The sequence below is a fragment of the Pogoniulus pusillus genome, chromosome 26 (assembly GCF_015220805.1).
Source record: "Pogoniulus pusillus isolate bPogPus1 chromosome 26, bPogPus1.pri, whole genome shotgun sequence".
Lineage (NCBI taxonomy): Eukaryota > Metazoa > Chordata > Aves > Piciformes > Lybiidae > Pogoniulus > Pogoniulus pusillus.
In genome coordinates, this window is record NC_087289.1 from 1697327 (window position 1) to 1720316 (window position 22990).

At 47.6% G+C, this 22990-nt stretch overlaps 1 protein-coding gene across 1 annotated transcript; it reads left to right on the plus strand.

The window, feature by feature from the left end:
- Positions 1-269: 269 nt before the first annotated feature.
- On the plus strand, positions 270-21970 carry DHX36 (DEAH-box helicase 36). Its single transcript, XM_064164856.1, has 25 exons — positions 270-496; positions 1162-1283; positions 2434-2635; positions 3251-3289; positions 4599-4769; positions 6313-6392; positions 7312-7386; positions 7520-7686; positions 8017-8098; positions 9051-9191; positions 10366-10468; positions 12241-12328; positions 13214-13269; positions 13375-13439; positions 13898-14041; positions 14634-14751; positions 15602-15700; positions 16487-16660; positions 17367-17453; positions 18266-18349; positions 18451-18550; positions 18632-18722; positions 19004-19124; positions 19693-19845; positions 21015-21970. Exons 1-25 carry the CDS (start codon positions 272-274, stop codon positions 21198-21200), a joined length of 2973 nt encoding a protein of 990 aa, XP_064020926.1. The 5' UTR covers positions 270-271; the 3' UTR covers positions 21201-21970.
- Positions 21971-22990: the final 1020 nt, after the last annotated feature.

A 22990-nucleotide genomic window follows, 5' to 3' on the forward strand; every position in this document is an offset into this window, starting at 1 on the left:
CACATGCGGCCTCAGACGGGGCAGTCGGAGCTGCGCTGGAAACCCGCAGAGCTGGTGCCGGAGACGAGGCTCGGCGGCAGGTGCCGGTGCCTGTGCTGCGCTATTTAACGGACGCGGTGGTTCTCCTCGGGCGCCGCCGAGGTGCGAGGCGGGTGGGGGGGAGGCGGCGCCGGGGATCGAACCCGCGGCGCTGGGCGCTGGGCGCGGCGCGGCGGAAGTGAGGCGGCGGAAGAGGCGGGCGGCGGGGGCCGGGGGCCGGTTGCCGGCGGCCATGAGCTACGAGCACCGCCGCGGCTGGGGCCGGGGCCGGGGCCGCGGGGGGGATGGCGGCTCCTCCGCCCCGGCCGCCGCCGCTGCCTCCTCCTCGTCCGCGGGGGGACAGGGAGGCCGCGGCGGGGGCCGGGGACGGCACCCCAGCCACCTGAAGGGCCGCGAAATCGGGCTGTGGTACGCGCGGAAGCAGGGCCAGAAGAGCAAGGAGGCGGACAGGCAGCAGGTGAGGGCACCGGCAGCGGGTGAGGGCACCGGCAGCGGGTGAGGGCACCGGCAGCGGGTGAGGGCACCGGCAGCGGGTGAGGGCACCGGCAGCGGGTGAGGGGCACCGGCAGCGGGTGAGGGGCACCGGCAGCGGGTGAGGGGCACCGGCAGCGGGTGAGGGGCACCGGCAGCGGGTGAGGGGCACCGGCAGCAGGTGAGGGGCGGCCGCGGGGCAGGCGCACCCCGGGGGCCGCGTCCCGCTCCCCGAGAGCGCTGTCGAGGGGAGGCTGCGGCCGGCGGGGCGGGCGCGGACAGCTGCCGGCCTGCTCGGTGCGTTCCTCCCGAGAGCCCGGCCGTGGGTGGGCGCGGGTGGCGCCGGCGGGGCCGCGGCGTGCAGGGGAAATGGTTCCACGGCTCTGACCCCCGTTACGGCCTGATCGTCCCTCCCGCTGCCTCCGCGGAGCTGCCCTCGGCCCGGAGGCGTGCGGGCGGCCAAGTGTTTGGTGTGACACGATGGAAAAGATGCGTTCCCCTCAGCATGCCGCAGTCACTCCCGGGGAGCAGCTTCAGAAGCCCGAGTCACGCCAGAGAGTCTCGCTGCTCTGGTGTTTGGGTGTTGCTGATGTGGTGTCCGCGGATACACTTGAGAAAAGCTCGGCAAAAAGGGCCCTGTTCTTTCACCAGAGAGCTGTTGTGCGGATGGATGAGCGCAGGGAAGAGCAAATCATGCAGCTGCTGAATAACGTCCAGGCTAAAACCGAGAAGGAGCAAGAAGCCATGTCCTGGTGGTCTGGGGATGAAGACGGGTAAAGAGATGCCTTTGTGATGCTTCTGTTTGCTTGGGGTTGAACAAACTGCCCACAAACTGGCAGGAGGATCTATCAGAAAGTATCTGTGCCTAGCAAGTGAGTTAGGTGAACAAATATTTTCCACAGAGTCACAGAACGGTTTGGGTTGGAAGGGACCTTAAAGATGATCTAGTTCCAACCCCTCTGAAGTGGGCAGGTTGCTCAAGACCCCACCCAAGCTGGCCTTGAACATTTCCAGGCTTGGAAATGCCCTAAATGGAATGGGCTGCCCAGGGAGGTGGTGAAGTCACTGTCCCTGGAGGTGTTGCAGCCAAGCCTGGCTGGGGCACTCAGTGCCATGGTCTGGTTGGTTGGGCAGGGCTGGGTGGTAGGTTGGGCCGGAGGAGCTTGGAGCTCTCTTCCAACCTGCTTGATTCTATGATTCTAAATCTCCCCTGGGGCAACTTGAGGCTGTTCCTTCTCATTCTATCACTTCTTACTTTGGGAGAAGAGATCAGTAGCCACCACACCAATGGTCAAGTAAAACCCAGCAACACAGAGGCTGTGTGAGCTGTCACACAGACAGGGCTGTCAGCGGTGCTGTCAAGCTCTCCTCCAGGTTACTCTTGAGTTTGGGGTGTTTTTACTTAAAATCAGAAAATCCAGGCCCTAGGAGAGTAGAGCTGTGGGACTTTTCAGCTTCCCTCATCTCTGGAATCACCCTTCCAGAGAGGCATTTTCCTTCATCTTTCAGTCCTGGAATGTTTTCTCAGCCTCTGTGAAACAGGAGCTGTTCTTAGCTCTTACAGCATTTTAAATGACAGAAGCCAGGTGAGTTGCTCTGAGCCCACTGAGATGAGGTTATGAGCCAGTTGCAGGACAGCAGTCAGGCAGTGAGCTAAGCACCAAATCTCTGGAGGTGCTGTTTTTTTTCTGTGTTGGCTTCATTTTGATAGAAAAGAACCATGTCACATTTCTAGAGCTGGAGGGAAAATCTTGGGCAGTTGGTGAGGTTTCATCTTCTAGTGGCCTGTGCCATGTCCTCATCAATTGATGGCCCAGTGACTCATGGATGTGATGCCTCAAAAACAGAATGGAGTTTGCCTTGTTGGGTCATTCACAGTGGACAAGCATTTCCTGAATAGTCTGTTCTCTGTTCTGATTTCAGACCTACTCCAGAACAGCCTGCAAAGGTGAAACCAGAGGCTGAAAAGGCTCCTGTCAGGCAGAGGCCAGTCCTAGAAAAGACATCTCTTGCTAGGGATGTGGAGTACCTCTGTGAGAAGAATGAGCAGGATGCTGACTTAGATGAGCAACTTAAGGAAGACCTAAGAAAGAAGAGATCTGATCCTAGATACATTGAAATGCAGGTACTTCTACAAGTGCCAAGCAGAAAACTTTTCACTGTGTTACTTTGTTTTGTGTAGGTTCTAATGAATTCCACTGCCCTGAAAATGTAACTTCTTACCGTGGACCTCCTAAGGCATTGCCACGGTGCTGCTTCTGCTGAAATGATTCAGCATTTGCACAGTGCCTCTCAACAGCACAGGGATGAGCAACCAGACTTGAAGGGACAATTTGCATTGTTTAGTTGGCCGGGTGGTGGTGGTGTTGTTTGGGTTTTAATGGATTATAAACCTTGGTTTACATCTAAAACTGAAGGCACAAAAATGGGCTCTGGAGGAATTGCCTCTTCAGATTGTCATTTGGATTGTTCTAGAAGCTGCAGGTGAAGCTGTCAGGTCACACAGCCTTGCTACAAGCAAGTGGCTCTGCCTTTGGCCTTAGCCTTGTAACTCGAAGTGCCTGCTGGTTTGCAGTAGCTTTGCTGAGCTTACACACAGACTTGTTTGTATAAGCATTAAGTGAACCTTTGTTGTGTTGTTTCTCAGCTTAGCCTAGACCATAGATGAAATCTGCTAAATGCCTTCAAGTGGTGCAGTAGTAACTGAAGATATCTGCTGTTGTGTTCTTTTTTCCCTCAGAGGTTCCGGGAGAAGCTCCCTTCCTATGGGATGAGGCAGGTAAATGTGTATTTATCTTGGAAAGAATCTGCATTTCTGTTGTAAACTAGGAGCAAAGCCTTGGTGTAGCAGGGGCTGGCAGGAGACCTTTGTTGCCTTTTATGAAGCTGTGACACTGGGTTCAGTTTCTTTAGCTAAAGCAGCTCGGGCTCGCTGCTCCACGAGGTGCAGAGGTTACTGTGGGGCTCTCTTTGGTTTTATCAGTAGGGGCATTTCATGACAATGAGACTGAATGTAAAGTAAGTTTATTTCTTTAAAGCAGAGATGTTGGAAGTAGATTTCTTTCTGTAAGTATCTATCTTCTTTCCTTTCTCTGCCAGTTAAACTTGACAGACCCTTCCTGGTTATTTGGGTTTTGTGTCATTCATCCCTACGTAGATGATGCTTCCTTACACATGAAATTTGGGGCAGTTGCCCAAAATGAGTCACAGAATTTCTTAGATTGGAAAAGGCCTTCAAGATCATTGAGTCCAATCATGAATTTCACACTGACAAGTCCCTGACTCAACCAAATCCCTCAGCACAGCATCTCATTGCTGTGAATTGCTATGGTTGGAAAGGACCACCAGGAATGAATACAATGAAGTTGTATCTAGTGCCAGTTAAACCTTTTTAATCACAGACTCAGTGGCTCTGTACTGCTCCCCCTTCCTGCCATTAGTTCCCAGTTCAAATGTCATGTCAGTAGTAGTGTGGGTGGGTTATTGTTTGTTGCTGTCACTGAAGATACACAGAAGGGAGAACAATGTGCAGAGTTCAATCCAGGCTTTCATTTCAGTTGGTTTATAGATTCATAGAATGGGTTAGGTTGGAAGGAACCTCAAAGCCAGTTCCAAGCCCCTGCCATAGGCAGGGACTCTTCCCACTAGAACAGGTCGCTCAAGGCCTGGTCTTGAACATGTCCAGGGAGGTTGTGGAGCACAGAAGCAGGGAGGTTGTGGAGCACATTGGGTGCATCTGTGCTCCACAACCTCCCTGGACAACCTGTGCCAGTGTCTCCCCACCCTCAATATCAAAAGCTTCATCCTAACATCTAGTTTACATCTCCCTTCTGCCAGTTTAAACCTGTTTTCCTCCAGGATATTAAGTTTCAAGTAGCCTTCAGCTTTGATATTCCTTAAACCTTACCCATGTGAAGTGCAAATGTGTACTGGTTTAAGCTGAGCTCTTTGCTCTGACACAAAACAAATGAGTGCCTGTTTCTTTAGCTGCTCTGACACTTGCTCCTAAGCTCACCACGCACTCACAGGCCTGGCAAAACCATTCTCAAGCCTGTTTTGAGCAGTGTTTTCTCCTTGTTTGGAAACAGGAACTTGTCAACCTGATAAACAATAATCGAGTGACTGTGATAAGTGGAGAAACTGGTTGTGGAAAGACAACCCAAGTGACACAGTTCATCTTGGATGACTACATCGAGCGTGGGAAAGGCTCTACCTGCAGGATTGTCTGCACTCAGCCCAGGAGGATCAGTGCCATCTCAGTAAGTTGACAAACTGAGTTGTAAAATGCCTTAGGTTGGTAAGGACCTCAGAGCTCATCTGCTCCAACCTGCCGTGGACAGCGACACCTCTTAGCTAGACTTGGCTGCCCAAGGCCTCATCCAACCTGGCCTTGAGCACCTTCAGGCAGGAGGCATCCACAGTCTCTCTGGGTAGCCTATTCCAGAGTCTCATGACCCTTGTAGTCAAGAATGTCTTGCTGAGATCCAGTCTAAGCCTACTTTTGTTCAGCTTAAAACCATTTCCCCTTGTGCTGTCTCTAGACACCCTTATTGTAGTAAGTTCCTCTCCAGCCTTCCTGTAGGATCCCTTCAGCTATTGGATGGCAGCTCTAAGGTCCCCCTGAAGTCTCCTGTTCTCCAGCCCCAGTTCATTCTGCCTGTCCTCATAGCAGAGCTGCTCCAGCCTTTGGGTCATCTTTGTGGCCTCCTCTGGCCTCACTCCGGCAGCTCTGTGTCATTCTCAGGCTGGGGACACCAGAACTGGATGCAGTGTTTGAGGTGGGGTCACAGCAGAGCAGAGCTGAGGGGCAGAATCCCCTTTCTTGCCCTGCTGCCCACACTGCCCTGGATGCAGCCCAGCACACTGCTGCCTTCTGGGCTGTGTGAGGGCACTGCTGGCTCCCGAGTCATCACCTCCAAGTCTTTCTTCAGGGTTTCTCTCAACCCTCTCTCCACCCAGCCTGGATTTGTGCCTGGGATTGACCCGACCCAGAGTAACTTACTGCTTGTCCCAGTTTGTTTCCCCAATGAGTGAGTGAAAAATTACTGCTTTACTTGGAGTCCTTGATGGAAAACACATTTCTTACTGGGGCTTCTGAACTGAGTGTGCAGTCTGCTGGATGATTGGAAGTGAAGATGTGAAAGAACTCCTAATGACCTCTCAAACTGCTCATCCTAAATGGAAAGCTCAAGATAAGCATTCAGCCTGCAGTGGAGGTGGCTTTTGGTGTGCTTTCAGTCATGGAATTCTATTGCAGATAACATTTCTGTTAATGAACACCAACTTCATACTGGTTTTGGCACTGCAAGGCTCCTCCTGCCCTGAATTTAATCATGCTTCATGTGTTTTTAATGGCTCTGGGCAGTGCAAATGTCAATGAAAGCAAACACCACTGATACTCTTGAGTCAGGCCTTTTAGAGGTACATTAATGAGCAGGAATTGGGCTTTTAAGTGCACAGCAATTACCCTCCTTGATAGTTAAGTGTCAAATGATTCCAGAACCTTACTTCCCATGAGGAAAAGCTCACTCTGCTCTAATAGTGAATGTGTTGCCAATGCCTAAGTGGTTATTACCCTTTAAAATATGTCTGGGTTGCAAACCTGTTCTTGGGTTGCTGATGGGAAGCGCAGTCCTCAGTGGGGGAGGAAAACGGGATTCCCAGAGTGTGTGTTTGTGGCTTCTGTACCCTGTTGGTTCAAGGCATTTCCTGATGACAGTGTCTAAAGAGCACCTGGGTGGGATTGTTTTGGAAAAACAGTCTTTTTAATGCACTATTTTGATTTTATTCTTTCTTCCTAAGGTGGCTGAGAGAGTTGCTGCTGAAAGGGCAGAAGCCTGTGGCAATGGCAAGAGCACAGGATACCAAATTCGCCTGCAGAGGTAAGAGCATTCCCCTGGCAGGCCTTACTCAAACAAAAACCTGACAAGTGATTCTGAACTTGGACAGCTGCTTGCATTCTGGTGCTTTCTCCAAAGGGAATCTCTGGAGGTCTGATTCAGGGAATAAAGTTTCTGAAATACAGCAAAAAGGTTGAGGTTGCTGTGTGCAATCTCAACAGTGGCTGCATCGTGTGTACTTTTCTCTCCTGTGCTCTTCCAAGAGGGTCTGCTGTAGACAGAGGTAAAACTGATGTCCCTTATCTGCATTTCAAGGAACTAATGCTGTCAGCCATGTTCCTGGGGAGAGCTATGTATTTGCTACACTTAGCTCGTGAGTGACACTGCTGGGAGCAGGGCATGAAGTTAGCTGCATTGACAAGAGATGGTAAATCTGATGCCACAGAGGAAGAACTTCTGCATTTGGGGTCATCTGCCATTCAGAAAAGAGATTTGCAATGTTGCCAGCAAATAATGGAACCTCACTTATCAGTGAGGAGCAGCTCTGCCAGTGAGAGAAGGCAGCTTAGTCCTTTCAGCAGGTTAATTTGAGTCTATAGAATCTCATTTGTGTGGCTCTTTACTATTCAGTCGAGGATGTTACACTGCTGGCTATTAGCTGTCATCTCTGCTCAGCTTGGGTGGCTGCAACAACTTGGGGTCAGCAGGCCAGTGTGGAAATGGTGAGAAATGATGTCTGCGGAGCCAGGGCTGATCAGATCACAAATAATTCATCTCCCATCAACAAAAATGCTGCACCTCTGGCCTGAGTCCTCAGTCCTGCAATCGAGCTGTAAGTGAGAAGCTGGAGAGCGAGGTGCACTTCGTCACGGCTGGAGTGACTCTGTCCTCATTGGAAGCTTTTAAAGTGCTTTGTGAAGTCCAGAGGAGAACTGAGGAATTCTTTATGTGTCTCTTTCAGTCGGTTGCCAAGGAAACAAGGTTCAATTTTATACTGTACCACAGGAATTGTCCTGCAGTGGCTCCAGTCAGACAAGTAAGTTTTCCTGTCTGATAAACTGAATACAATTACGAAATGACTCCACTGCTGAGCTGTTTCTAACAGCCTGGCCTCTGTTTTCTTAATTTTGTTAAAAACAGTTGTTTACCTTCCTGCTTTTCTGTTTCAGGCACTTATCCAGCATTAGTCATGTAGTCCTGGATGAAATTCATGAAAGAAACCTGCAGTCAGATGTTCTAATGAGCATCATTAAAGATCTTCTGAACGTTCGCTCGGATCTGAAAGTGATCCTGATGAGTGCTACTCTGAATGCAGAGAAGTTCTCAGAGTATTTTGGTAGGTGACCTGCTTCCTGCCACTGTTCCTCTTGAGTCATTTAGGCACTGTAATGCAGGTCTCATCTTTTAGGATTGATGTTTATCCAAAAAGGTCATTACTTAAGGTTTACAAATGAGTGACCTGCTCTAGTGGGAGGTGTCCCTGCCTATGGCAGAGGGTTGGAACTGGATGATCCTTGAGGTCTCTTCCAACCTAACCCATTCTATGCTTCTCTTTTAGAGGCCTTTTCCCACCCATACAGTCCCTCATCTGTAGTTATTGCCTGTATCACCTCAGTACAATATCATATTTGCTGTTTAAACACTGAGCTTAAGCCTTCCTCAACAGATCATTGTCCAATGATCCACATACCTGGCTTCACTTTCCCTGTGGTGGAATATCTTCTGGAAGATGTCATTGAGAAGCTGAGGTGAGTGTGTTTTGGGGTTCTGCTTAGTATGTTTACAACAATAGATCACCTAAGGAAGAACTAGCTGTGTTTTCCAACAGAATAACTTCTAAGGCAAGTCTAGCATCACAGAACCACAGAGTGCTAGGTTAGAAGGTACCCCAAGGGTCATCTGCTTCAACCTGTCTAGGTAACAGAGTTGAAATGAGCTGATCCAGCACCTTGCCAAGCTCAGTCTTAAAGCTGGTCAACGTAAGGAACTCCACCACTTCCCCTGGGAGATGATTCCACTCTCTAACTGTGCTCATGGGGAAACATTTTCTTCTGGAGTCCACTGGGAACATCCCCAGCAGTAACTTGTTCCTATCACCCTTTGTCTTCTTCATAGGACTCCTTGTCCAAAGGGAGTCTCCATCCTCCAGCAGCCACCCTTTATGTCCTGGTCCATGGTGCTAAGTAAGGTCTTCCCTAAGCCTTCTCTTCTCCAAGCTAAACAAACCCAGCTCTCTGAGCCTTTCCTCACCTGGCAGGGCTACCAGTTCTGAGGCAGCTTTTGCACTAGTTAAACATGGCACCTGGCTACCTGCAGAAGTTGGCTTGAGGAGTTAAAAAAACAAAACAACCTTTCTTTTGACCTGGTGAATTTCCAGGCCACTAAATCAAACCATTCTTTACCATTTGTTCAGATTCCTTTCTAGGTGTTTTTAGTAAGAGATGAGGCCTGTCTTTATAAGTAAGATCTCCTTCAGAAAATCAATGTGTCAGAATCTTAGTTGAATGGTTGTGTCTGGGATTGGGATGTGCAGGTGTTTGGGATTGGGATGTGCAGGTGTTTGGGATTGGGATGTGCAGGTGTTTGGGATTGGGATGTGCAGGTGTTTGGGATTGGGATGTGCAGGTGTTTGGGATTGGGATGTGCAGGTGTTTGGGATTGGGATGTGCAGGTGTTTGTGTCTGTGATTGGACTGTGCAGGTATACTCCAGAAAGCACAGAGCGTCGGCCCCGCTGGAAGAGAGGCTTCATGCAGGGCCATGTGAGCAGGCCAGAGAAAGAAGAAAAGGAGGAGATCTACAGGGAGCAATGGCCTGAATACCTGAGGCAGCTGCGGGGCAGGTTGTGCTCAAGTTACTGTTCTTTGGCGCTGAGTTTTCAGAGCTTTCTTATCTGAGACACAGAAATCAGTGCTGTGGTCCACAGCTCTGCTTTTATCATAAGAGTTGCCACTGCTGAGAGCAGTCATGGTGGGACTGGCTGCACAGCTGACTGGCAAGTGTTGAAGTGCCTTAGTTACCACAGAGAATTTGCTTCCTTTGCATGTGCAAACTGTGAGGGAGCTGCCAGTTGCTTGCTGTTGGGGTTGTCTGTGGCAGTCTCCAGCAGAGTGAAGCTTCAGACCATGAAGACAGTGAAGTATTGAGCTTTGGTCATTAGTTTTCTGTTGAGTTCTTCCCCTGCTCAGTCTTCTTTGAGAGAGAGCTCACAGTGTTTTAGTCTCAGAATCAACATAATCCAAAATGTGCTATTTTGAAAGCAAGCAAACAAGCCCACAGCAACAGAATACCCTCACCACAACCTCTTCTCAGACTATTTCAATATTCCTCTAGAAGTGGCTTAATACCAAGCTAAGTTCTGTGTATCTAGTACAGATTGGCCACTTGAAACATCCTTTTGATTGCTGGCACCTGAGTACTTAGGTTGTCTCTGCAAGCTGATGAATTGGATAGCCTGGCTGATTTATTTCAGGAGCAGCACCTTCCTACTCTGTCCTCTGTGGTTTTGGGACTGTCTCTGTGTCCACCTTGGTAGCAACAGTGACTACAGAGGGCTTGGTTTCATCTCTCTTTTCTAAGGGTAAAATCCTCAGTGCTGTATCTGTCTGGCCTATCTTGTCTTCTGGTCAGCCCACATTTGTACTCCTCTTGCCCTTTCCCTCTGTATCTTTTCTTTCTGTAGTGTTTGTTTTCATGCAATCAGAAGGCTGAACAGGTGAGATGCCTCTTGTGCTCACTGTGAGGGAGAGAATTAAGGGATGAATTTGGATTGTTTAATCCATCAGGAGGAAAGCAGGTGTGTAGATGCTTCAAATGCAGTTCAGCCATAACATGGCAGTTCTTAGCTGACACTGAGCAGCCTCCAGAGCACATTGAAGGTACAGTAATTGAACAGACCAAGACACAAATGGATCAGTAGTGGATCACAGAGGTGTGTGACTGCAGAGCCTCACAGCAGAAGGCTGTGTGACCTGGTGTGGTGCTAAGTTACCAATGCTTGCTTTCCTTGCTGGTAGGTATTCACCAGGTACCATAGATGCCTTGGAGATGATGGATGACGACAAGGTGGACCTCGACCTTATAGCAGCACTGATCAGATACATCGTTCTGGAGGAAGAGGTACCCATCTGTCTGCTCCCAGCACCTTTGAGTGCTGGGGCTGAGATGATGGCAGTGTCAGAGCTGATAGTTATCACAGATGTGAAGAGGAATCGTTTCTGTTCTACTGCAGAGTAGTCACAGCTTTAGATATCTCATTACTGCTTCAGCCCCGGGGTTAGAATGTGGCTGCTTAGTGTTTGTTGAAATGATGGGGCAGGGCCCATGCAGCCAGGGGAGCACACAGCTCAGCCTTTTCTTCACCAGGGCTGGGGGTATTCATGAGAGCTGTGCACATAAACTTACAGGTACAGGTGATGTGCTTATTTGTAGTCCCTCCTGAGCAAGGCATAAAGAGGAACCTAAGTTTTCACTGACAGTAGGCATTAATCTGTTTAAAACAGGATAGATATCACAGGATGTTAGGGATTGCAAGGGACCCAAAGAGATCATCCAGTCCAACCCTCCTGCCAGAGCAGGACCATCTAATCTAGCTCAGGGCACACGGGAACACATCCAGACAGGCCTGGAAAGGCTCCAGAGAAGGAGACTCCACAACCTCTCTGGGCAGCCTGTGCCAGGGCTCTGGGACCCTTCCAGTCAGGAAGTTCCCCCTTGTGTTGAGCTGGAACCTCCTGTGCTGCAGCTTCCATCCATTGCTGCTTGTCCTATCCCAGGGAGCAGTGAGCAGAGCATATCTGAAGGTTGGATCAAAACCAACATTTTGATTCCAATTGCTGCATTTTTCTTTCCTTGCTTAGGCTTCTAAATAAGCCTTCAAATCAATTAGACATCTTAGTTATGTGATGGGAAGTAATAAGCCCCCAAATTGATTGTTGGCTCTTAGTTCTTTCTGTGCCAAGGTGTTTGTTTGGCAAAGGTAATATTTTGTAGTCTGCAGCAAAAGGTCCATTTTGTGATGCAGCTGTGGAAAACTGCCTGAAAGCCTCTTCAGAGCACAACTAAATCTCCCTTCTGAACTCCACAGCAGCGGGAGAGGATGAGACCAAGAGCAGCAGAGTTGATGTTCACTGCCTCATGTCCACACTGTGCACTGTCTCTTCAGTGCTTTTCCTGTCTGACTGATCTAAACCTGGCTTAGATGCCCTGAAGGCTGATTTTTTTTGTTTGCAGCCCAGCAAAAGTCTACTCACTTTGACCAAACACACAGCTAGGAGAAACCTCCAACTTCCAGTTTGTCAAGAGGAGCAGTTAATATAGCTGCAATAATTGTTATCCCCAAATACACCTCACCTTAGTAATAACATCAGAATATTCATATCGGCAGGATGCTGTGCCTGAAGCAGTGACAAACATGAAATGAGAGAGCTTGCTGTTGCCACAGATATAATGTATGTAGGTTAGCTGTTTGTGCTCAGACACCTGTGGACAAGCTGCCACCTTCCTAATTCCACCTCTGCTAATTAAAAACATGAAATAATGTTTCAGTTGATAGATCAGTTAAGGTGTGGATCAGACAGAAGGACAAGTTCCTGTGTTATATCTTTCCTCCTGATGTTGAAAATTCTACACTAGTTTGTGTTCTCTTTGCAGCTCCAACTCTTCTAGTGTTGACATGACTGTTTAAAACACTCAGGGGAAATACAATTCGTCAAGCTTTTATTTATTGCATTCAGATAAATATCTCTAATTCCTCTATAGGATACATAAACATGCTGAATTGGAGGCAAATCAGGTTTCATATGTCACCCAGACAACATATTGGTGTGGAAGTAGCTGGCATATAATCTAACCTCTCTTGCCCTCCCCTCCCTCCTCTTTTTTCTCTATAGGATGGAGCAATTCTTGTGTTTCTGCCAGGCTGGGACAACATCAGCACTCTGCACGACCTCCTGATGTCACAAGTCATGTTTAAATCAGGTAACAATACAATTGTACAGTTCCAGCAGTAGAGTTAATGGTCAGCTCTTGATTTTTGCACGTGAGTGCTGGTCCTGCACTGCATTGATAACTCTCAGATTGCAGTGTCCAGCATTTTCTGCTTTTGGCTGGTGCCATTCATCTGCTCATTTCCTCAGTCTAGGAGTCAGTGCACAATCTGACAAAGAATCTCAGATCTGCATCTTTTTCTCTTTGTCCTTTCTTGTAGCTATGATAACTTCCACTCACAACTAAACTGTCTTCATCCTGTGTTCACTTCCTGTCTTGATTCACCAGCAGCCTCTGCCTCCTGCTTTGCTGATAGTTCTCCTTAAATCCTGTTTATTCCCAGGACCTTTGTTAGCAGGAACTAAAATACCCTGTGGCTGTCTGATCCATTTTAATTTCTCCTGTTTGCATAACTCAGATTTTCTTCTAACCATGCTCTTGACAGTTCAGATGGTTGTCTTTACACTTCCTGTTGTGGACATTGCATAGACAGAGATTTGCATTTGGTTGGAAGATGGAGGAGGAGGAGGGGGTGAGTTTGTGAGGAGGTGGTTGGTTTGTGAGGATGAAGAGGGGGGTCAGTTTATGAAGCTTGAGCAATTATTTACTGAGTTGAGAACTGAAAAAACATGAAATAGAAATGACTGCCCACAATTTCATAGATTTTCTTCTATTTATAGCATAATAAAAGCAAATCCTTTATACATTTTAACTTTAGCATCAGCCACTATGCTACATAGACCTGTGAATTCAGAGCAAGAAACAGCAGATGGCTTGCAGCAATATTCTCTCTGTTCTGCATAGCTGATTTATTGGTTGTTTTCCTGTCAAACTGCCCTGTGCTTACATCACCTCTTACTGATTTCTGATTTCCAGATAGGTTTGTTATCATTCCTTTGCATTCATTGATGCCCACTGTTAACCAGACTCAGGTATGCTGCTCTCTTATTGTCATATTTCACCACTACTACAAAAATCTTAAGTAAGCCTGTGTTTGACTTGTGCCAAATGTGTAAATGGGCCATGGGTAATTACAGGTTTTTAAGAAGACCCCTCCAGGAGTAAGGAAAATTGTGATTGCTACCAACATTGCAGAGACCAGGTAAATGGCTGAGCACTTGGAGCAGAAATGTCACCCATTTAACAAAATCAATCAAGCAGAAACCTAGTTAGTGATGCCAGAAATACATGTTTGTTCCATTCACCTCTGACTCTATCTTTAGACATGTCTATAGACTAAACAGCAGTTTTCCTTTAATTGTTTTAAACAATTAAAGCCTGGATGTTACTACAGTGGCTCTGCTGTGTACATGATGAATCTGAGCTGCCTGTCCTCTCTGCAGGCTTCATAACCCCATGCGGGGACTTCTGCCAGGCCTAGGAGATTAAACCAAACTCCTTCTTGAGCTGCTTGGTAACATAGCTCTTAATGAAATTCCAAACATGGATGGGTTTTTTGTTGTCTCACAGTCTGGGAGAGGGTGGAGAAGAGGCTTTCAGATCCTAGTTCAAGTTTGCAGAGATGGAGAGCTGCTTTTCTTTTCTCTCTCATTTCAACAGCATTACAATAGATGACGTCGTGTTCGTTATAGACGGAGGGAAAATCAAAGAGACTCACTTTGACACCCAGAACAACATCAGCACCATGGCAGCAGAGTGGGTTAGTAAAGCTAATGCCAAGCAGAGGAAAGGTCGAGCAGGAAGGTAAGGCTGATGGGGAGGGTTAGAGTCTAAGTTTGGTGCTGGGTTTCCATCAGCCCTCGAGCCTGTGTGCGCTGCAGACAGGATTTGCTTGTGTCCAGCAGTAGATGCCTGCGCAGCTGTCTCTTGCTCTTGGGGAAGGAATGATTTCTGTGTCTGGTTAGGAAACTGGCTTGACTGGTGCTGCATTTAACTCCTCAGTTTCCTCTTTCTCATAAAAAGTCCTGCATTTTGTTACATTTCTGTTGGTGGTGTTTGCCTTCCTGCCTGATTAGAAGTGACAGCTGCCTACACATGAGCATCAGTTAGCCATCTACCAAATTACCTTAAATTTCACCCCCCAGAGCACCTGGTGGAATATTTTCTTCCTTGTTCAGAACTTCCCTGGTCTCTCCAGTGCTCTTTTGAGCAGCTGACAGTTTTTTGCTTTCCCCATGCCTTTTGGGTGGGTGTGTTCAGAAAGCTGAAATGACTTCTACACACTTCATCTCTTGAGTCGTTGAGGAGCTTGGGAGAGCTGTTCAGAAACAAAGACAACCATAACGTCACAGTGTCACAGGGTAAAACATCCAGTTGTTGACTGAAATAATTGCAGGGTTCAGCCAGGCCACTGCTACCATCTCTACAATGGACTACGTGCCAGCCTGCTAGATGATTATCAGCTGCCAGAGATCCTGAGGACACCTTTGGAAGAACTCTGCTTACAAATTAAGGTAAACATAGGAATCTTCTGATTTCCTGTTTGCTTTCCATTGGAAGAATAGGCTGAGGGATTAAGTTAAGGCACCTCTGAGCTTAGGGTTGTGTTGAAGGCAGAATTCTGCTGCCCTAGAAGTGCAGTGTGTTTAGCTGGTAGTTCCATAAGCTTTTGCAGAGTGCATGCTTGTCTCCAGAGGCATCAAACCCAGAAGAGAATTGTCTGGTGTAAATAAAAGCTGAAGTTTATTAATGAGAACTGGGACTGTGCTTCCCCTCCCCCAGCTACCATTTAATCAGAGAAGCTTCAGTGAGAATGTCAGTGAGTAAAGGAAGGGAAATAATGCTTTAAAAGAGTGTTAGTAAAGTGGAGTTTAGAAGTGTACTCCCGTTCCATTTGAGGCCTTGAGTGACCTGTTCTACTAGGAGGTGGCCCTGCCTATGGTGGGGGCTTGGAACTAGATCTTGGAGGTCCCTTCCAGCCTAAACCACTCTATGACTCTAAGTGACAGGAGCTCCATTCCAGCCTAAACCATTCTATGACTCTAAGTGACAGGAGCTCCCTTCCAGCCTAAACCATTCTATGACTCTAAGTGACAGGAGCTCCCTTTTTGGCAGTTTGCATTGAACTGCATTAAAAATGCCACACTTGTTCATGCTGAATGAAAACAGATCCTTATGTTTCCAACTTCATCACTAATACATGTTTGTTTTTATCCTTAGTTCTTAACTAGTGACATTTTAACTCAAGCTGTGACTGATTCACCCTTTCTTTAATTGATGTGGTCACTGCTTGCTAATTTTAGGTAGCCATCTTTCTACAGCTGCTGGAGGGTTTGGTTTGGGGGCTTTTTTTTTCTCTTTCAGATTCTAAAGCTTGGTGGAATTGCTTCTTTCCTGAGCAAACTCATGGACCCGCCGTCTCACGATGCTGTCATGTTGGCCATAAATCACCTAATGGAGCTGGTAAAGTCTTGTTTAGTGCACTGCAAGGACAAATCTGTTCAGAAGCATCTCACTGTGGTGTTTATCAGACAGTTCTGACTGTGCAGGTCTGGACATTGGCAGCCCCTTACTGCATTGTGCAGAGCTTATGTATCCTCGCTGAACAGGAGAAGCAATTCTGCATGTTACATGATGCTCATGGGAATTCCACATACTACAGGATAGTTCCTGAGCAGCTTCTAAATGACTCAAAACACAGGGAGGTTGGACTAGATGGCTTTTAAAGGTCCTTTCCAACCCAAACCATTCTGATATCCATGCAGCCCACCTTGCAGATGCTTAACTCACTGCTTCTCTACTACCCTGCTCCTTAGAGCCTTCCTATCCCAGGCAGGTTAGTGAAGAGTTTGAGATCCTTTTGCTGTGAGCAGATAATGCCTGTGGGAGAAAGGGGAAGGGGAGATCAGTGACACATTGGTACCACTCACTGCTTGCTCTGATGGTATTTGTAGTTTGATCAGGAGAACAGAAAGACACTCAAGTGTTAATAGTCCTTCATACTTCTGCTCAGAGGGACACTGAGCCCTAGTAAACAGCTTGCAGCACAACTAAAGCTGGTTGCCCTTTCCTTGGATCTAATAGAGCTTGCTCCACAACTTGCTTTATCACTTCTCTCTCAGACCATGCTTACAGCTAGCTGTGTCCCCCAGCTTTCCTTTGTCCTCTAGGTGTACTTTGGTGCCTGTTTCAAGGAAATCCTCCCCATTCCAAACACTGATTCTTTTTTTCCCTGTTTTCTTCTGACAGAATGCTTTGGACAGACAGGAAGAGCTGACTCCCCTGGGTGTCCATTTAGCACGATTACCAGTTGAACCACACATTGGGAAAATGATCCTCTTTGGAGCTTTATTCTGCTGCTTGGATCCAGTGCTTACAATTGCAGCCAGCCTCAGCTTTAAAGACCCCTTTGTCATCCCTCTGGTAAAGTTTCTATGAGGATTGCAGAGCAGGTGTGAAGGATATGTCCAGTTCTGGGCTCTCCAGTTCAAGAAGGACAAGGAACTGCTGAAGAGAATCCAGTGGAGAAGCCACTGAGATGCTGGGGCGACTGGAGCATCTCCCTTGGGAGGAGGGGCTGAGAGACCTGAGGCTGTTTAGCCTGAAGGAGGCTGCTCAGGAGGGTGGAGCAGTGGTGTACAGTGACAGGACAAGGGGCAGTGGACACAAACTGGAACCCAGGAGATTCCATGTAAAATCAAAGAAAAAAACACTTCAAGGGTGGCACAGGAATTGCCCAGGCTGCGTGGAGAGGTTGTGGTGTCTCTGGAGGCACTCCAGACCTGCCTAGATGTGTTCCTGGGTTATTTAGGAGATCCTGCTGTAGCAGGGCAGATGGACTAGATGATCTCCAGAGGTCCCTTCCAACCCCTACCATTCTGTGATATCAGAAGGGTATCAGGACTTGGTGAAGTGTTGTATTGCAAAGGCACTTCACTGTCCTGTTAATTACATTTGTTTTAGTAAAAGGTTGCCTCCACCTACCATGAAATACTGACTTTGCCTACAGGCTGCTGGCAGCAGCTTCAGTTTTCCTGCCTGTTGCATGCCAAGTGTTGCTGTATCTTCATTAGGAAAAGAAAAGTGTCGTGCCAGTCATGGATGTTTTATGGGTTCTCATTATTCTTAGGGCAAGGAGAAAGTAGCAGATGCAAGAAGAAAGGAGCTGTCCAAGAACACCAAGAGTGACCATCTCACTGTAGTGAATGCTTTCATGGTAGGCATGCCTCAGTGTTGAGGGCTCTCTACTAGAATTTGAGTAATATGTTTTGTTCTTAATCAGCTCTTTAACTGATGCATTTATGCTCTGTAGTATTTCTTGCCTTCTGGTACTAGAGGAAGTTCTTGAGAGAGAGTGATTTGCCATTGGAATGGGCTGCCCAGGGAGGTGGTGGAGTTGCTGTCCCTGGAGGAGGTGTCCCAGCAAAGCCTGCATGGGGCACTTAGTGCCATGGTCTGGTTGATTGGTTAGGGCTGGGTGCTAGGTTGGACTGGATGAGCTTGGATATCTCTTCCAACATGCTTGATTCTTTGATTCTACAGAAAGATACTTCTGATTTTCACCCCTCCAAGTGGTGAGGAGTCTGGTCTTTGGGCTCAGCAAATTGAATTCTCACGGATAAGTCTGTGAAACAAAGAAAGAAAACAATCATAGTTACCTCACTGCAGTCATTCATTCTTGTTCTTCTGGCCTCTGCAAGAGGCTGAGGCTGATTTAACTGTTGGAGATGGAGCTGTGTGGCACTGGGGTGAGAAGCAAATAAATACCCAGGACAGTTATTCCCTAGACATGAAGCTCTGGCCAGCTTGGCTCGATTTCACTCCTCACCAGAGAAAAAAGAAGTTTTCGATTCCAGTGGTGTGTAGTTGTGGGTTTCTGCTCTGTGCTGCATTTCCCTAAACACAGATCAAAGAGTTTGTTTTCTCTCTTGTGGAGGAAAATGTAAATTGATTGCTTGAGTTCCAGGTTTTGCTGTCTTTTTGTTAGTTCACTTACAAGCACCTCTCAGGTTTGGTTTCCATTTTCAGGGCTGGGAAGAGACTCGGCGTCGTGGCTTCAGGACAGAGAAGGACTACTGCTGGGAATATTTCCTGTCTGCAAACACACTGCAGGTAAATCCTGGCAGTTTGAGAGACAGGAGCATGCCTGTGGGGAGAGGAAGGGGACAACCTTTTTAGCACAGCATCACTCTAAAGCAATGTTTGTTTCCTAGATGCTGCATAACATGAAGGGACAGTTTGCTGAGCACCTCCTTGCAGCTGGATTTGTGAGTAGCAGAGATCCCAAGGATCCCAAATCCAATACCAACTCAGGTAAAGTGGACAGCAGTGGGATGTGTCAGATAGCTGAAGTCTGTTTGCAGCACTGAGTTCTTTCCTCTGCTGTCTCTACAGATAATGAGAAGCTGCTCAAAGCAGTCATCTGTGCTGGCTTGTATCCAAAAGTTGCAAAGATCCGGCCAAGCTTCAGCAAGAAGAGGAAAATGTAAGGGTTTGGTTGGATGTTGGTTTGCACTGGAGATGTTTTCCACATTGGATACTTCAGCAGTGGCTTGAGTGCATGGATAAGTCATCACAGCTCAAATGATGGCTGTGGGTTACTCCATTTTAAAGTTTCTTTGACTGTCCTGTTCAGAGTTAATGATGCTAGGAGAGGATTGGAGGAATTCTTAACCTGGGGCAGCACAACTGTGCTAAATTTTCAAGATCTGATTTTAACCTTAAAATAAAACCTGCACATTTTATCCTTTTTTCCTTTCTGTTAAGGGTGAAAGTTTGCACCAAAACAGATGGGACAGTTAACATTCATCCCAAATCAGTTAATGTGGAAGAAACAGAGTTCCATTACAACTGGCTGGTGTACCACCTGAAGATGAGAACTAGCAGTGTAAGTGAAGGGTTTCTGTTGGTGTCTCTTACTGCTGCAGCTTTTTGGTAGGGTTGGATCAAGGCTCACAGGGGAGGTGAAGAGTCTCTTTGTTTTGAAGCCTTCCTGCCTTGGGTCATGTCTTTTGCATGCCATCAGATGATGTTCTTTGGAATACTGCTGGCACTGTCCCACAGCTGCCCATCTTCTGAGGCTCTGTGGTGGTTGTTTTTTGAAGGGGGGCAAAGTGTGGGGTTTTTTTAAGATTCAGGCCATACCAGGTGTAATTTCATTTCATTTCACTCCAGTCTGACACTTCTGAATGTGCAGTGTTTTTTTTCTCTGACTGTTATGGAGTGATTGGTTTGGTTTCACCATTTTTGTATGAAGGGCTCTATCTAGGACCATTTTTGTTCCCATTCAGTCTGATTTCATGTAGCTTTTCCAGCTGGGTTGCTTCATGTCTTATATCTTTATGCATGGTTGAATAATAATCATCTCCTGGAATTCTGTTAGGAGGTTCCTTAAGGGTTACTGATGTCGGTTAAGGTGTTCTGAAGGGTAATGAGACACTTTTGTCTCCCTGCAGATTTACCTGTATGATTGTACAGAGGTCTCTCCATACTGTCTCTTGTTCTTTGGGGGAGATATCTCCATTCAGAAGGATAAAGACCAGGACACCATCGCCGTGGATGAGTGGATTGTCTTCCAGTCTCCAGCGAGGATAGCACACTTAGTTAAGGTGCTGGTTAATTGCAATGGGTGTGACTTGGTATGACACTGATTGGAGTCTGCTGTGTTTGGTATCCCTCTGTACCAATGGATTTGTCACTGCAGGGCGATAATGTCTTAAATGCTCCCAGTGAGAGTCCAAGTACACAAAGGAAACAAGATCTCCTGGAAGTGTGTAGATGAGTGCAAGTTACAACCCAGTAGGGAAAAGGACATTCTGAACAGTCTGCATCACGGGGCAGAGTGAGCAGTAGGCCACCTCCTTATGTTGGGCCTTTCAAAGCAGACACTCAGATTTGGTTTGCCAGCAGCTTGCCTAAGGAGACCGAGGCTGTGTGCCTTGCTGAGGCATCAGCAGTGTGGAGGTGGTGTTCTTGTTCAACCAGGGCAGCCTCTGCTGAACAATGGTTGAGGATGTTGAAAATTTAGAAGCCTCAGAGAAGAACCATAGCTTGGATTTAAACATGTCTTGAGGAGCTTCATCTCTACTTCTATAGCAAAAGCTATCAGTCCATAAAATAAGCCCGTGGATATGGAAACATTAAGATGAGGCTCTTCAGCTGAGAGTAAGGAGTTAGAGCTCCAAGGAGGAACTGAATAGATCTTTATTCAATATTAAATCCTAGTAATAATATCTGAGGTTTTTAGCCCAAATACTTTTAATCCTGAAATAGCCAGTGCATGTATAGGCCAGAAAAGGCAAAACTGCTGGGACTTCAGAGCTGCAGAATCCCACAGGGAGGCTGCAGAGAGACTCCTCATAAGGGTGTCTAGAGACAAGACAAGGGGGAATGGTTTGAAGCTGAAGAAGTAGGTTTAGACTGGATCTTAGGAGGAAGCTCTCCAGTATGAGGGTGTTAAGATGCTGGAACAGGTTACCCAAGGAGGTTGTGGCTGGTGTTCAAGGCCAGGCTGGATGAGGTTTTGAGCAGCCAAGTCTAGTTGAGAGGCTTCCCTGGGGCATAGCCAGGGAGGCTGGAATAGGTATGAGGTCTTTTCCAGCCTAGGCCATTCTGTGACCCTGAAGATAGCAATCTTGAAATGAATTGGTGGGACAGCAGCAGGTGTAGAGAGGAGAGCAGAGGGCCCAAGGGGTTTGAACTTACCACAGTAATGCTGTCTGCAACTCTTAATTCCTTGTCTCTTTCCCCTCCCCCTTCATTCCAACAACCGCCGCAGAATTTGAGACAAGAGCTTGACGATCTTCTACAAGAAAAAATAGAAACCCCTCATCCCGTGGACTGGAATGATATCAAATCCAGGGAAACAGCAGTGCTGACAGCTATTATAGACTTAATCACAACACAGGAGAACGAAGGCGTCCGGAACTTCGCTCCACGCTTCCAGAGCGAGCGCTACAGTTGACGCTTTCATCCCTGCCCGTACAGCCAACCTGTCCACCTCTTCCCCCCCCACTTTTTTCTTTTTATAGCATTTATTTAGCTAGAGGAAAAAAAAACAAACCTTTTTTTAGGGTAAGTTGCTAATTCCCTCCTCCTGAAGAGCAGTTGCTGCAAGGTAGTTGGTGCTGTCTGTATCTGCATGGTGTTCTGTGTAGCTTTGTGAACCCCAGGGACGCGACGCTGGCAGTGTTAGTGGATGTATGGTTCTTGTCCTGCTGTAGCTTTTGGGGGGGTGGTTTATTTTTTACCCACCAGGTGACAGAAATACAAATTAAATTAAAAAAATACCCTGCTAAGGTACTGCTTCGTAGTACTGACACTGTTCACTTTTGTTTTCTACTTGGGGGTGGTGAGCAATTATGGTGACTGCCTTATTCCAGCTGTGCAGCAGTCTGCTCACCAGCACTTCCCACAGAAGGCAATTAGGGGTTAATTAAACTCGACTTGAAAACACTTGTTAAATTTGTGCTGTGGGAGGAAGCACTCTTCAGAAATGCTCTCTTCTTTTTACCTTTTATCCCATTAAATTCATCTCTTTTGTTTTTTTCACCCTGTGCCCATCTGTCTTCAGTTCTGCCTAAAAACTGAGACTACAGAGAGAAGATGGTTAGGTAGGAGTCATGGGGGAACACAAATTGAGGTTCCCTTGCCTTCTAATGATCGTTTTTGTTTAAAACCCAATCCATGTATGGGCTCTGATGCTACATTAAAAGTGGTTTCCTTAAAATATTATTTCATCTGTTCTTAGTTCTTTAAAGTTTTGTATCCTTTTGAATGCTTCCAACTCCTTCAGATCATTTGGCATCTCAGGTGGAGTAATTACTTTGAGGAGCATGCTGGTTTTGATCAGAATTCTGTTTTCTTTAACCCTGAGCAGGGCTGGATTTGAGGTTGAACTCTGTCCTTTACAGCTAAGAGGAGGAGGAGGAGGAGGAGGAGATGGAATTAAAACTGAGGATGGATGCTTAGGTAAGCACTGAAAAAGTGCAGCTTTGCTTATTTCCAGGTTTATCCTTGAGGGGGGGGAAACAAACCACTTTGCCTGGAAAGTGTAACCTCTTCTCTGTATTTTCTTTCATCTTAACTGTCCTTGGGAGGATAATCCTGAATCGTTTAACACCTTTAGGGTGGGGAAAACCCTGCGTGCTGAGCTGAAGCCCTCCATTAGCTCGGAGGGTGCCGAGCACGTTGTTTGTGCAGCACAGCTGCGAGCAGTTCAGCAGCTCAGGCAGCCCTCCCGAGCCCTCATCAGTCGTTCTTAGCTCCAGGTGCGCAGGTTGGTGGCCGAGGGGAGAACGCCGGCGGCGGGGCCGGGGGGAGAGGGCGCTGGGCCTGAGCTCCGGCCGGGAGCGCCTGCTCCCCCGGCTGCCGCTGGTCTCCCCGAGCTGCCGTCGGTTGTGCGGGAGGAAAGAACGGGGCTGAGAGGACCCAACGGCATCCGCGGGAAGCTGGGTGAGAGCGGGGAGCTAGGTAAGAGCGGGGAGCTGGGTGAGAGCGGGGAGCTGGGTAAGAGGGGGCCGCGGCCGGTCCCACCGCCTGGCAGGCGGCGCCGCGCTGAGGCAGGCGGCAGCTGGGGGCCGGAGGGGTGCGGCTGTGGGGGCTGGAGGTAAAAGGGGGGGAAGCGGTGTGGAAGGGAATTAATTGCTGTTAATTTGTGTGCAGATGTGGTTAATGCTTGCTGCGGTGCCGTGTGCTAGCCTCGCGTCTCGGAAAGAACAGGCAGGGGCCAGAGGTGCGGGGAGCAAGATGGCG

What these genes read in the sequence shown, in the direction of transcription:
- DHX36 (XM_064164856.1), top strand. Translation starts at nt 272, where the DNA reads ATGAGCTACGAGCACCGCCGCGGCTGGGGCCGGGGCCGGGGCCGCGGG. An exon ending in CTTCCTATGGGATGAGGCAG is followed by an intron (nt 3,290 to 4,598) that starts GTAAATGTGTAT and finishes GTTTGGAAACAG; the next exon opens with GAACTTGTCAACCTGATAAA. An exon ending in GATGTCATTGAGAAGCTGAG is followed by an intron (nt 8,099 to 9,050) that starts GTGAGTGTGTTT and finishes TGGACTGTGCAG; the next exon opens with GTATACTCCAGAAAGCACAG.